This window comes from Pristis pectinata, chromosome 5 (genome assembly GCF_009764475.1).
Source record: "Pristis pectinata isolate sPriPec2 chromosome 5, sPriPec2.1.pri, whole genome shotgun sequence".
NCBI lineage: Eukaryota > Metazoa > Chordata > Chondrichthyes > Rhinopristiformes > Pristidae > Pristis > Pristis pectinata.
In genome coordinates this window covers 100,365,889-100,381,305 of record NC_067409.1, presented here as the reverse complement: position 1 = coordinate 100,381,305, position 15,417 = coordinate 100,365,889, and the positions used below count along the sequence as shown (strand labels likewise).

Genomic DNA, 15,417 nt, shown 5'->3' with positions numbered 1-15,417 from the left:
TACAGCACAATTCAGGCCCTTCAGTCCACAAAGCTGTGCTGAACATGTCCCTACCTTAGAAATTAATAGGCTTACCCATAGCCCTCTATTTTTCTCAGCTTCATGTACCTATCCAAAAGTCTCTTAAAAGACCCTATCGTATCTGCCTCCACCACCGTTGCTGGTAGCCCATTCCATGCACTCACCACTCTCTGAGTAAAAAACTTACCCCTGACACCTCTTCTATACCTACTCCCCAGCACCTTAAACCTATGTCCTCCTGTGGCTACCATTTCAGCCCTGGGGAAAAGCCTCTGACTATCTACCCGATCAATGCCTCTCATCATCTTATATACCTCTATCAGGTCCCCCCTCATCCTCCATCGCTCCAAGGAGAAAAGGCCAAGTTCCCTCAACCTGCTTTCATAAGGCATGCTCCGCATTCCGGGCAGCATCCTTGTAAATCTCCTCTGCACCCTTTCTATGGCTTCCACATCCTTCCTGTAGTGAGGCGACCAGAACTGAGCACAGTACTCCAAGTGGGGTCTGACCAGGGTCCTATATAGCTGCAACAATACCCCTCGGCTCCTAAATTCAATTCCATGATTGATGAAGGACAATACATCATGCCTTCTTAACCACAGAGTCAACCTGCTCAGCCGCTTTGAGCATTCTATGGACTTGGACCCCAAGATCCCCCTGATCCTCCACACTGCCAAGAGTCCTACCATTAATACTATACTCTGCCATCATATTTGACCTACCAAAATGAACCACTTCACACTTATCTGGGTTGAACTGCATCTGCCATTTCTCAGCCCAACTTTGCTTCCTATCTATGTCCCACTGTAACCTCTGACAGCCCTCTATACTATCCACAACACATCCAACCTTTGTGTCATCTGCAAACTTACAAACCCATCCCTCCACTTCCTCATCCGGGTCGTTTATAAAAATCACAAGGAGTAGGGGTCCCAGAACAGATCCCTGAGGTACACCACTGGTCACCGACCTCCATGCAGAATACGACCCTTCAACAATCACTCTTTGCCTTCTGTTGGCCAGCCAGTTCTGGATCCACATTGCAATGTCCCCTTGGATCCCATGCCTCCTTACTTTCTCAATAAGCCTTGCATGGGGTACCTTATCAAATGCCTTGCTGAAATCCATCTACACTACATCTACTACTCTCCTTTCATAGATGTGTTTAGTCACATCCTCAAAAAATTCAATCAGGCTCGTAAGGCAGGACCTACCCTTGACAAAGCCATGCTGACTACTCCTAACCATAGTATACCTCTCCAAATGTTCATAAATCCTGCCTCTCAGGATCTTCTCCATAAGCTTACCAACCACTGAGGTAAGACTCACTGGTCTATAATTTCCTGGGCTACCTCTACTCCCTTTCTTGAATAAGGGAACAACATCCGCAACCCTCCAATCTTCTGGAACCTCTCCCATCTCCATTGATGATGCAAAGATCATCGTCAGAGGCTCCACAATCTCCTCCCTCACCTCCCACAGCAGCCTGGGGTACATTTCATCCGGTCCCGGCGACTTATCCAACTTGATGCTTTCCAAAAGTTTCAGCACCTCCTCTTTCCTACTATCTATATGCTCAAGCTTTTCAGCTTGCTGCAATTCCTCACTACAATCACCCAGATCTTTTTCCGAAGAGAATACTGATGTGAAGTATTCATTAAGTACCTCTGCTATTTCATTTGGATCCATACACACTTTCTCACTGCTGCGCTTGATAGGCCCTATCCTTTCACATCTTATCCTCCTGCTCTTCACATACTTGTAGAATACCTTGGGGTTTTCCTTAATCTTGCCCTCCATGGCCATCTCATGTCCCCTTCTGGCTCTCCTAATTTCCTTCTTAAGCTCCTTCCTGTTAGCCTTATATTCTTCCAGATCTCTAACATTACCTAGCTCTCTGTACCTTTTGTAAGCTTTTCTTTTCCTTTTGACTAGATTCATTATAGCCTTTGTACACCACGGTTCCTAAATCCTTTTGTGACTCCCCTGTCTCATTGAAATGTTTACTTCTCTATCTTGGTCCCTTTGCAACCATGTTTCTGTAATGGCGGTTTGATAAATTTGTGCCATTAATTGATCTTCCTTGTTATGAATGATACTTTCATTCTGATAAAGAGACTTCAATTTTATCTTTTTATACTATTTTCCCCTGTTCTACCTTAACTCTAATTGGAAGGATGGTCTTATGTTCGTATGCTCTGTCCCTTCCTGGCAGACTCAGCTTTTCTTACCTATTTCCTTCTGCTGCATCATCAGTGTCCTTTCCCTTTAACCTTCTTCATTTCCTCTCACCAGAACCCTGCACCTCCTCCAACCCCACCTCCCTTCCACCATTTATTTTATAGCTCTGTCTACAGCCCTAGTTATTTGATTTGCTGGTACACCACCCCCAGCATGATTCAAATGAAGCTTGTCTTAACAGAAATGGGTGCCAATGCTCCATGAATTGAAACCCATTTCTCCCACCAGTCCTTGAGCCACATACTTAATTCTCTGACCTTATTAACCTGATGTCAATTTGCATATGACATGCGTTAATTCAGAGAATATCATCTTTGTAGTTCTCATTCTTAAATTGGATCTAAGTTGCTCTTATTTCTTCAGTCAAACCTTCTTGTTTGTCCCATCCATGTCACTGATTCCCACATGGACCATGGCAACTAGATCTTCCCCCTTCAACCCTGTGGAGATTTCCCTAACCCTGGCACTGGGGAGGCAACAGAGCCTTCAGGACTTATGGCGGCTGTTCAAGGGAATAATATTTGTTCTCCTAAGTATATTGTCCACCATTATCCCTACATTCCTTCTCACTCCCATGCCTTGAATGGTGTCCTGTACCACAGTTCTATGGGCAGTTTGCTCATGAAAAGATGTAAAAAAAATAAGAGCAGGAGTAGGCTATTTAGCCTTTCAGGCCCCCCACCATTCAACAGGATCATGGTTGATTACTCACTTCAATCTTACCTTCAATTCAACCTCATATGAATTCATTTTCAAAGATACTGTAGGATTTTACCTTTGGAGTGAACATATATAACAGACCATTCTTTGCTCCATGTAGTGTCAATCCTCGAATTAGATATATAAGCAGCACCACATATGGAAAGCAGGTCGTTACATAGACCACCTGTGTCAAGGAGAAGTACATTTGTAACAGGCTTTCACCAATCACGATTGGTTTTAGGTGTTTTATTAACCTCTATCTAGTACAAAATGGTTCAACCTTCCAATGTTCCATTATTCATAAAAAAAGTCCAGGGATGTTAGTGGGGAAATACTGTGGGTGGGCATTGCTGATAAAGCATCACTCTGAGCCCTACCTTACATTGTATTGCCCAATTTTGAAATTTCACATTTTAGACCACACCTGTTTCTTTTTATACACATCACATTAACCTATTGTGGTCTTAAGATTTATATTTTGTGAAGGCAAGCTTGCTTAAGAAACTCAGAGAATGATACCATTCATAAACTCATTACATATGAAATAAGAGTGTTTATTCAATACAGTTAGGATTATTTGTTAGGGTTAGGATATTTGTTTGGCTGTCATTCCTGCTTAATAGAACAATAGAAACATAGAAAAACTACAGCACAATTCAGGCCCGTCGGCTCACAAAGCTGTGCCGAACGTGTCCCTACCCTGGAAATTACTAGGCTTACCCATAGCCCTCTATTTTAGTCAGCTCCATGTACCTACCTAACAGTCTCTTCAAAGACCCTATCGTATCTGTCTCCACCACCGTTTCCGGCAGCCAATTCCACGCACTCACCACTCTCTGAGTAAAAAACTTATCCCTGACATCTCCTCTATATCTACTCCCCAGCACCTTAAACCTATGTCCTCCTGTGGCCACCATTTCAGCCCTGGGGAAAAGCCTCTATCTAGCCGATCAATACCTCTCATCATCTTATACACCTCTATCAGGTCCCCCCTCATCCCCCGTCTCTCCAAGGAGCAAAGGCCGAGTTCCCTCAGCCTGCTTTCATAAGGCATGCTCCGCATTCCAGGCAGCATCCTTGTAAATCTCCTCTGTACCCTCTCTATGGCTTCCACATCTTTCCTGTAGTGAGGCAACCAGAACTGAGCACAATACTCCAAGTGGGGTCTGACCAGGGACCTATATAGTTGCAACAATACCTCTCGGCTCCTAGATTCAATTGCCCGATTGAAGGACAATTCACCATATGCCTTCTTAACCACAAAGTCAACCTGTGCAGCCGCTTTGAGCATCCTATGGACTTCAACCCCAAGATCCCTCTGATCCTCCACACTGCCAAGAGTCCTACCACTAATACTATATTCCACCAACATATTTGACCTACCAAAATGAACCACTTCACACTTATCTGGGTTGAACTGCATCTGCCACTTCTCAGCCCAACTTTGCATCCTATCTATGTCCCTCTGTAACCTCTGACAGCCCTCCAAATAATCCACAGCACCCCCAACCTACGTGTCATCCACAAATTTACTAACCCACCCCATCACTTCCTCATCCAGGTCGTTTATAAAAATCACAAAGAGCAAGGGTCAAGATTCAAGATTCAAGATTCAAGATTTGCTTTATTGTCATTTCTCTGAGTATTTACATACACAAAAAAAAAGTACAGTACAGACCCGAGGTACACCACTGGTCACCGACTTCCGCTCAGAATATGACCACTCTTTGCCTTCTGTGGGCCAGCCAGTTCTGGATCCACACTGCAATGTCCCCTTGGATCCCATGTCTCCTCACCTTCTCCATAAGCCTGGCATGGGGTAGCTTATCAAACACCTTGCTGAAATCCATATACACTACATCTACTGCTCTCCCTTCATCGATGTGCTTAGTCACATCCTCAAAAAATTCAATCAGACTCGTAAGGCAGGACCTGCCCTTGACAAAGCCATGCTGACTATTCCTAATCATATTATACCTCTCCAAATGTTCATAAATCCTGCCTCTCAGGAACTTCTCCATCAGCTTACCAACCACTGAGGTAAGACTCACCGGTCTATAATTCCCTGGGCTATCCCTACTCCCCTTCTTGAATAAGGGAACAACATTCGCAACCCTCCAATCTTCCGGAACTTCTTCCATCTCCATCGACGACGCAAAGATCATCGTCAGAGGCTCCACAATCTCGTCCCTCGCCTCCCACAGCAACCTGGGGTACATCTTATCCAATCCCGGCAATTTATCTAACTTGATGCTTTCCAAAAGTTTCAGCACCACCTCTTTTCTAATATCTACATGCTCAAGCTTTTCAGGCCGCTGCAAGTCCCCACTACAATCCCCTAGATCCTTTTCCATAGTGAATACTGACGTAAAGTATTCATTAAGTACCTCCGCTATTTCTTCTGGATCCATACACACTTTCCCACTGCTGCACTTGATAGGCCCTATCCTTTCGCATCTCATCCTCTTACTCTTCACATACTTGTAGAACACCTTGGGGTTTTCCTTAATCCTGCCCGCCAAGGCCTTCTCATGTCCCCTTCTGGCTCTCCTAATCTCTTTAAGTTCCTTCATTTTAGCCTTATACTCTTCCAGATCTCTAACATTACCTAGCTCTCTGTACCTTTTGTATGCTTTTCTTTTCCTTTTGATTAGATTTATTATAGCCTTCATACACCACGGTTCCTGTATCCTCTCGTGACTCCCCTATCTCATCGGAACATGTCTATGCAGAACTCCACACAAATACCCCCTGAATATTTGCCACATACCTTCCATACTTTTCCCAAAGAACATCTGTTCCCAATTTAGTCTTTCAATTTCCTGCCTGAGAGTCTCATAATTCCCTTTACTCCAAATAAACGCTTTTCTAGTCTGTCTGTTCCTATCCCTCTCCAGTGCTAACGTAAAGGAGACAGAATTATGATAACTATCACCAAAATGTTCACCCACTGAGAGATCTGACACCCGACCAGGTTCATTTCCCAATATCAAATCAAGCACAGCCTCTCCTCGTGTAGGTCTATCTACATACTGTGTCAAGAACCCTTCCCGAACACACCTAACAAACTCCACCCCATCTAAACCCCTCACTGTCTGGAGATGCCAGTCGATGTTTGGGAAATTAAAATCACAACAACTCTGTTATTATCACACCTTTCTAGGATCTGCTTCCCTATCTGCTCCTCAATAACCCTGTCACTATTGGGCGGCCTATAAAAAGCACCCAGCACTGTTATCGACCCCTTCCTGTTCCTAACCTCCACCCACAGTGACTCCGTAGACAATCCCTCCACAACGTCCACTTGTTCCGCAGCCGTGACACTATCACTGATCAACAGTGCGACTTCTCCACTTCTTTTGCCTCCCTCCCTGTCCTTCCTGAAACATCTAAAACCCGGCGCTTGAATCAACCATTCCAGTCCCGGAACCACCCAAGTCTCCGTAATGGCCACCACATCATAGCTCCAAGTATCGATCCAAGCTCTAAGCTCATCCACCTTGTTCACAATACTCCTTGTGTTAAAATAGACACATCTCAAGCCTGTCTGAACACTTCCCTTCTCTATCACCTGCCTACGGTACATACTCCTAGCTTCCTCTATTTGAGAACCAAACACCTCTTCCCCAGTCTCTCCAGTACGGATCCCACCCCCCAACAATTCTAGTTTAAACTCTCCCCAGTAGCCTTAGCAAACCTCCCCGGCAGTATGTTGGTCCCCCTGGGATTCAAGTGCAACCCGTCCTCTATGAACAGGTCATACCTGCCCCAAAAGAGGCCCCAAATGATCCAGAAAACTGAATCCCTGCTCCTTACTCCAATCCCTCAACCACGCATTTAACCTCCTCCTCAATCTGTTCCTATACCCACTGTCCCTTAGCACAGGCATTAATCCGGAAATTACTACCTTTGAGGTCCTGCTTCTCAACTTCCTTCCTAATTCTCTATTGTCTCTTTTCAGGACCTCATTCCTCTCCCTACCTATGTCGTTGGTACCAATATGTACCACAACCTCTGGCTGTTCTCCCTCCCCCTTCAGGATATCTTGGACTCGATCTGAAACATCCAGGACCCTGGCATCTGGGAGGCAAACTACCTTCCGAGTTTCTTTCCTGCATCCACAGAATTGCTTGTCTGCCCACCTAACTATAGAGTCCCCTATCACTAGTGCCCTCCTCACTCTTTCCCTACCCATATGAGCCACAGGGCCAGGCTATGTGCCAGAGACACTGCCACTGTTGCTTCCCCCATGTAGGCTGTCTCCCCCAACATTACTCAAACAGGAGTACTTATCATCAAGGGGTACAGCCACAGGGGTACTCTCTAGTACCTGACTCTTCCCCTTCCCCTTCTCCCTCCTGACTGTGACCCAATTGCCTGATTCCGATGGTCCCGGTGTGACCACCTGCCTATAACTCCTCTCTATCACCTCCTCACTCTCCCTGACCAGACAAGCTGCATCTCCAGTTCCCCAACATGGTCCCTCAGGAGCTGCAGCTCGACACACCGGACGCAGATGTAGCCTTCCCAGAGGCAGGGAGACTCCAGGAACTCCCACATCTGACACTGAATACAGGAAACTGCACTCATACTCCTTCCTTAACTCAAGTCACCTACCTTTCCTTGCCCCTTTACGCCGAAGCCCCTTGAGCCAAAGCCCAGAACACTCTGCTCCCTCTCACTCCACTGCCCGCTCCGATGCTGCCTGCTGGATAGGCCGGATCACTTTTTAAACAGCCCACGCCTTACCTGCTGATGTCACGCTCCTGCGCAGTCCAGTCCCTACTATTCCCGATTAAAACTTATTTAAGAACTTATAAAACAGAACCTTATTCAATTAAACCTTACAATAAAAACGATATACAAAAAAACATTGTACAATGTTTGCACAAACACCATGATATTCCAATCTTTAATATATTCTTTGCTCTTATGTAGCAAAAAAAAGCAGCACTTTTGTTGTTGCCAAACAACAATTGATAGACGGTTATACAAGGAGGGCAAGATTATACAGGATTATAACAAGAAACGAACAAGGTTGATGGGTGAGCAAGGTTTATTGTGAGTTATGATGAGACAGCAGAGAACTGGTTAACTTTAAGTTTATAGAGAGTAGAACGATGGCTGCCAGCCAAGAGTACATTGAAACTGTCATGGTTCAAGGCAACAAGGACACGAATGAGGGTTTCGGCAGCAGATGAGCTCATGTAGGGACAGAGACGGTCAATATGACAGAGGTGGAAATAGGCAATCTCTGATGGGGTGGATAGAAGTCCCAAAACTCAACAAAGTTCATTACACCGAAGCTTTGAACGGTCTGTTATATTTCAAACAATTGTCAGAGAGAGGGCCGTAGCTGAGGAACAAAGATTGTGATGGTAACTAAAGAGAATGGCTGCAAATTTCTCAGCATTTAGTTGGAAGAAATTTCTGGTCATCCAGCACTGAACGTTAGGCAAGCAAATTATAGACAGTGTAGTGGTCATAGAGCTATTTTCGCTGAAGGGTCAATTTGAATCAAAGGTTGGATATTAAGTGTTGTTTTATATTTTACTACACTGTCTGAATTCATGGTGCATGATGGTGGAAGATGAAATTGAATGGGCGAGAGGATCATCTTCCCTGTGTTCCTTTCCACCTCTTCACAAAAGGGGAATTCACTGCCTGAATCTTCAACAGTGCCATGGCAATTGAGTGGGAGAAGGTAAGATCATAAACCTAGTTGATTTGTTGTGGTATGTTTTAAATATCACTGAATCCAAGTACCACCAATTTACGAGTAACAGCACAGATTGTAAGCTGGGAAATTGCAATGGAGGGACAGGGGGAGAAACTGATGAAAGCTAATGGACTCTTTCTTCAATCTCCTTTGCAAGTTCCTGGAGGAACTGAAACTCAAGAAGAAATTTAAATGTCACTTTCTTCTTCACTCTGCTACTCTGTTTGGTGCTGTTGTTGTGTTACTTGTTCACTATGGTAGGCCCTCCTTCACGGGGCAGAGACCCTGTCAAATGTCTCTGCATTAAAAGACAAGACCAAGTCTAGAAAACTGTGTGGCAATCAGGGTAGGGTTAAGGCCGTGGTGGTAACCTGCCAGGATTGTCATGGAGACGCCAGGAATTAAAGGCAAATCTCCCTGAGGTTTGCCTCAAAACTTTGGTTTATTGGTTATAAGGATATTGAAGATCAGGAAAAAAAAGACTTTTTAACAGACAGCCCAAGAATCATTCCATTGAATAACCTAAGTTCATTCAAAAATTGGAGTTGCCAAAAGAATGGGCACTTATTATTCATTCATGAGATATGGCTGCTACCAAAACCCATGTTGCCTTTCCCTAAATGCCTATGAGGAGTAGGTGTTAAACTCCCTTCTAAAACTATTGCATTTCGTATGGTAAAGCCACCCTTCAGCACAATGATTTTGGTGCAGTATCAGTGAAGAAACAGCAAACTTCTTACAGGTCAGGCTGGTGTGTAAGTTGGTTGGGAACTTGTAGGTGATGGTATTCCAATGTACCTGCTGCCTTATCCTGGTGGTAGAGATTGTAGGTTTGGGAGATATTGTTGAATTAGTCAAAACGAGTAACTACAACACTTTTTGCAGCTGGGGCACATTGTGGTCACACTGTGCCATTGGTGAAAGCAATAAATGATTAAGATGGAGGATGGAATGTCAACGAAGTGGCTTGCTTTGTCCTGGATGATGCCAAGCCTCTTGAGACTTTTAGGAGCTGAACTCATCCAGGCAAGCTGCAGGTATCCTTCACTCTCCTGACTTGTGACTTAAGCCCTGTGACTTGGGGGATCAGGAGCTTGTACACTTCACTCATCACAGGATGCATGGCTGGTTCAGTAAGCTTCAAGTCAATGGTGATTTCCATTGGGGAATGTGAAGGTGGACATCAATAATGGAAGCATGGGAACAAAGTGTTTGGAAGGGAGTGATTTTGCTGGAAGACTTCGCTTGAAGTTTAAAAAAAACTTAAGAATCTTTGCTACAGGTAAATTGGAAAGTTTTCAGAATGAAAGAAATAATTTAAATATTCCAAATGTTTTACCCATCAGAGCGTAAAAATCCAGCAATAATTACCTTACCAGTAGATTCAGTGCCTCGAATTATGCAGATATAGACGACAAGCCATGACAGTATGAGACACAGAATCATTCCCCAATGGATAATTCCAGTATCATTGATAGATGGAGAGATATTTAATGTCTTTCTATACCAGAAGTATTCAGTGGCAGAACTTTTTGCACATTCCTCAATTAATCCAGTGTTGTTTCTGTTTAACGGGCAGCTAGCCCAAGGTAGGGGATTCTGCAAAATGGTGAAATAAAAGAAAAATACTAATTCTTAAGTCAAACACATGAATAACTCTAACAAACACTCTAACAAACTTCTACAAATGTACTGTTGAAAGTATTTTAACTGGTTGCATCATGGTCTGGTACAGCAATTCAAATGTGCAGAAAGCTGCAGAAAGTAGTGGACTCTGCCCAATACATCACGGGCACATCTCTCCCCACCATCGGTAGTATCTACAGGAGGTGCTGCATCAAGAAGGCAACATCCATCATCAAGGATCCCCACCATCCGGGCCATGTCATCTTTTCGCAGCTACCATCGGGCAGGAGGTACAGAAGCCTGAAATCCCACACCGCCAGGTTCAAGAACAGCTACTTCCCTTCAACCATTCAGTTCTTGAACCAACTGACACAACCCTAGAGTTTAGCAACACTATGACCACTTTGATCATTTTGCACTAAAATGGAATTTTTTTGTTCCAATTGTGTCCTTTTATTGTAAAAATTGTTTTATTTATGTTCAATTTATCTTTTTTCTTATGAATGCTGCTTATAAGATGCTATGTGCCTATGATGCTGCTGCAAGTAAATTTTTCATTGCACCTGTGCATACATGTACTTGTGCATATGTCAATAAACTTGATTTTGACTTTAAATAACATAAGCTAAGTTCCTTTGGACTTTCAGTCCTCTAATTCATTGCAGTTCTTTTCAATTTGATATTGCTAGAAGGAGAGCACCCATCAATCAGGCAGATAATAAATTCGTCATTATTGATTGGACAATAGAGCCAGGACTTGCTACATTGTAAATGTATGTGCAAACAGTCCAGGATAGACTCAGGGATGGATGAGGGGGAATTCTCCTCAAGAAGTTGCAATGTTTTATAGGATTGGCAAATGCATTTTAAACTGGATTCAGAGTTGTTTACATTTATTTTGGTGGTTATCAGAGATGGACACTCTGCTTAATCTTTGGCCTCAAGTCCAGTCCCCTTTGATTAACATTGGTTCAAGCCTTTAGGCCATTGTTACCAGTGATGAGGCCGAAGGAATTATTCGTACTGTCTTTAGGTTTGTTAACGACTAAAGAATTTTGTGTGAAATTTAGGACTTTGGATAAAAAGAGAATGAGGGCTTTTGTTTAGAGGCATTACAGGGGCCCTGTTAAATGCAGCAGATTACAACTAGGTTAAGGCAATTCCAAGTACTTTTTTTTAAACAAAACAAGTTATGTATCCAGGTAAAATGGTGTGTAACTTGGAGGGAGACTTGGCAGGTGTTCCCAGACACCTACTATCCTTGCACTGTGAGTCCAAGGGTTTGGGAGGCACTGTTGAGTCAGCCTTGGCAAATAACTGCAGTGCATTTTACAGAGTTATGCACTGCAACTGTGGTGTGCTAATGGCTGAGGAAATGAATGAATAGGGTGGAGAAAAGTATGCCACTCAAGTGAGTTGCTTAGTTCTGGATGGTGATAAGCTTCTCGGGTGTTGTCAAAATTGCATTTATCCAGGCAAGTGGAGAGTATTCCATTATACTTCTGACTTGCTGCTGGTAAGTGGTAGAAACGTGCCAGGAAATGCCCAGCTTCTGACGTGTTCTTGTAACTACAGTATTCATGTGGCTGGTTCAGTTAAGGTTGTGATTAAAATTCAACACTATTTCAACTCTTCTTTTCACATACCTCAAATGAATGAAATAGATACCAAAGGCTCCAGGAATTGATGGCATTGTAGTACACGGAGACAAGAAATGCTATAACAAGGCTTCCTGCACCTGTTTGAGGGAGGAAGAATAGTTGATTCAACAAGTTCAACTGGCTTTCTTCTTAGAAAAACTTTCAAGACAGGAGTTTCACTTTGCAGAATCAGGAATTGGAGCAAGATTTGGAGCTGGACCTTTGAAAAGAGGTGAGTCCCTGTGCCCATGCTTGTGAGTTTCACCTTACAAATGTCTAAACGAGGCACATTTGCAAATTGTTACCATTTGATTGGCTTATTAACAGCAGCAAATAAAAGGAAGACAGGTATCAGTAAAGTGGCCATTTGGGGGAGTGGCTAGTGTTAGAGGGGAGGATTGAGGATTGAGGATTGAGGATTGAGGATTGAGGATTGAGGATTGAGGATTGAGGATTGGACCGGACCGGACCGGACCGGACTAAAGGAAACACCAAAGCAAAGAAAGGAACTTACCAGAGACTTACCTTCACCTCTTCTCACCACAGTTGGACCGGACCAACTGTGGTGAGAAGAGGTGAAGGTAAGTCTCTGGTAAATTCCTTTCTTTGCTTTGGTGTTTCCTTTAGTGCCAGTCCATAGTAGTTAGAAATAGCTCCAGGGTTAGTGGTGTGTTCAGCTTGTGAGATGTGGGAGTTCTGGGAGACCTCCAGTCTCCCTGATAACTACATCTCCATGAGGTGCATCCAGCTGCAGCTCCTTACAGATTGTGTTAGGGAACTGGAGCTGCAGCTGGATGATCTTTGGCTCCTATGGGATACTGAGGAGTACATAGATAAGAGCTACAGGGAGGCAGTCACTCCTAAGCTTCAGGAGGCAGGTAGCTGGGTGACTGTCAGGAGAAGGATGGATAATAGGCAAGTGGTGCAAAGTACCCCTGTGGCTGTTCCCCTGAATAACAGGTATACTGCTTTAGATCCTGTTGGGGCGGGCGGAATGACCTACCAGAGGAAAGCTGCAGTGACCAGGTCTCTGGCACTGAGCCTGGTTGTGTGGTGTGGAAAGGAAGGGGGGAGAAGAGGAGAGTGTTAGTGATAGGGGACTGCATAGTAAGTGGGGCAGACAGGAGATTGTGGACATGAAAGAGACTCCTGGATGGTATGTTGCCTCCTGGGTGCCAGGGCCAGGGATGTATCAGATCGGGCCCACAGCATTCTGAAGGGGAAGGGTGAACAGCCAGAGGTTGTGGTACATATGGGTATCAACGACATAGGTAGGAAAAGAGATGAAATCCTGAAGAGGGAATATAGAGCGTTAGGTTGGAAACTGAAAAGCAGGACCTCAAGGGTAGTAATCCCTGGATTGCTGCCTGTGCCATGTGCCAGTGAGGGTAATAGACAATAGGAGCAGAAGTAGACCATTCGGCCCTTCGAGTCTGCACTGCCATTTTGAGATCATGGCTGATCCTCAAAAATCAATATCCTGTTCCTGCCTTGTCCCCATATCCCTTGATTCCCCTATCTATAAGAAACCTTTCTAGCTCCTTCTTGAAAGTGCCCAGAGAATTGGCCTCCACTACCCTCTGAGGCAGTGCATTCCACAAATTCACAACCCTCTGGGAGAAGAAGTTTTTCCTCACCTCTGCCCTAAATGGCCTAGCCCTTATTCTTAAATCATGCCCCCTGATCCTGGACTTCCCCAACATCTGGAACATATTTCCTGTCTCTATCTTGTCCAATCCCTTAATAATCCTGTATGTTTCAATCAGACCCCTCTCAATCTTCTCAATTCCAGCATGTACAATCCCAGTCTCTCCAACCTCTCAGCATAAGACAGTCCCGACATCCCCGGAATTAACCTCGTAAACCTACGCTGCACGCCCTCTATAGCCAGGATATCGTCCCTTAACCCTGGAGACCAAAACTGTACACAATACTGCAGGAGTGGTCTCACCAGGGCCCTGTACAAATGCAAAAGAATCTCTTTGCTTTTGTACTCAATTCCCCTTGTAATACAGGCCAACATTCCATTAGCCTTCATCACTGACTGCTGCACTTGCTCATTCACTTTCAGTGACTGATGAACAAGGACTCCTAGATCCCTTTGTATTTCCCCCTTACCTAACTCCACACCATTCAGATAATAATCCGCCTTCCTGTTCCTGTTCCCAAAGTGGATAACCTCACACTTATCCACATTAAACTTCATCTGCCAAGTATCTGCCCACTTACCCAACCTATCCAAATCACCTTGAATTCTCCTAACTTCCTCTACACATGTCGCACTGCCACCCAACTTTGTATCATCAGCAAACTTGCTAATGTTATTCACAATGCCTTCATCTAAATCATCAACATAGATGGTAAACAGCTGCGGTCCCAGCACCGAGCCCTGTGGCACCCCACTAGTCACGGCCTGCCATTCTGAGAAACATCCATTCACCCCTACCCTTTGTTTCCTATCCGCCAACCAGTTTTCTATCCATGTTAATACCCGCCCCCCCAATTCCATGAGCCCTAATTTTACCCACCAATCTCCTGTGCGGCACTTTATCAAATGCCTTCTGAAAGTCGAGGTATACAACATCCACTGAATCTCCCTCGTCTATTTTCCTGGTTACATCCTCAAAAAACTCTAGTAGATTAGTCAAGCATGATTTCCCTTTGGTAAATCCATGTTGACTCGACCCAATCCTATCATTGCTATCCAAATATGCCGCTATTTCATCCTTAATAATGGACTCTAGCATCTTCCCCACCACAGATGTTAGGCTAACCAGACGATAGTTCCCCGTTTTCTCCCTCCCTCCTTTCTTAAAAAGTGGGATAACAATAGCCATTCTCCAATCCTCAGGAACTGTCCCCGAATCTAAGGAACATTGGAAAATGATCACTAATGCATCCACAACTTCTAGAGCCACCTCCTTTAGTACCCTGGGATGCAGACCATCTGGACCTGGGGATTTGTCAGTCTTCAGCCCCATTAGTCTACCCATCACCACTTCTTCCTAATGTCAATCCACTTCAGTTCCTCTGTCACCCTCTGCCTTTTGTCCATCCTCACTTCTGGGAGATTTCTTACGTCTTCCCCCGTGAAGGCAGATCCAAAGTACTTATTAAATTCGACTGCCATCTCCCTGTTTCCTGTAATAATTTCACCCGATTCGGTCTTCAAGGGCCCAACATTGTTCCTAACTAACTTCTTTCCCTTCACATATCTAAAAAAGCTTTTGCTATCCTCCTTAATATTCCTGGCTAGCTTGCCTTCGTACCTCATTTTTTCTTCCTGAATTACCTTTTTAGTTAAATTCTGCTGCACCTTAAAAAATTTCCCAATCTTCTATCTTCCCACTCAGCTTGGCTCTGCCATACTTCTTCCTTTTTAACACAATGCTATCTCTGACTTCCTTTGTCAGCCACGGTGGCCCCTTCCCCCTCTTTGACTCTTTCCTTCTCTGGGGAATAAACTGA

The 15,417-nt window shown here is 44.3% G+C and overlaps 1 protein-coding gene across 3 annotated transcripts in view; it reads right to left on the bottom strand.

Moving 5' to 3' along the window:
• LOC127570253 (sodium- and chloride-dependent transporter XTRP3-like) overlaps positions 1–15,417 on the bottom strand; it is a 63,434-nt gene that overhangs the window by 32,930 nt on the left and 15,087 nt on the right. For 2 of the 3 annotated variants that reach the window (XM_052015595.1, XM_052015597.1), the window contains 3 exons: positions 11,956–12,047; positions 10,055–10,282; positions 3,038–3,148 (listed from right to left, as the gene is read on the bottom strand). In XM_052015595.1, coding sequence (XP_051871555.1) covers positions 3,038–3,148; positions 10,055–10,282; positions 11,956–12,047 — 431 coding nt within the window. The remainder of the gene's footprint in view (positions 1–3,037; positions 3,149–10,054; positions 10,283–11,955; positions 12,048–15,417) is intronic. The other variant, XM_052015596.1, reaches the window with a different exon arrangement.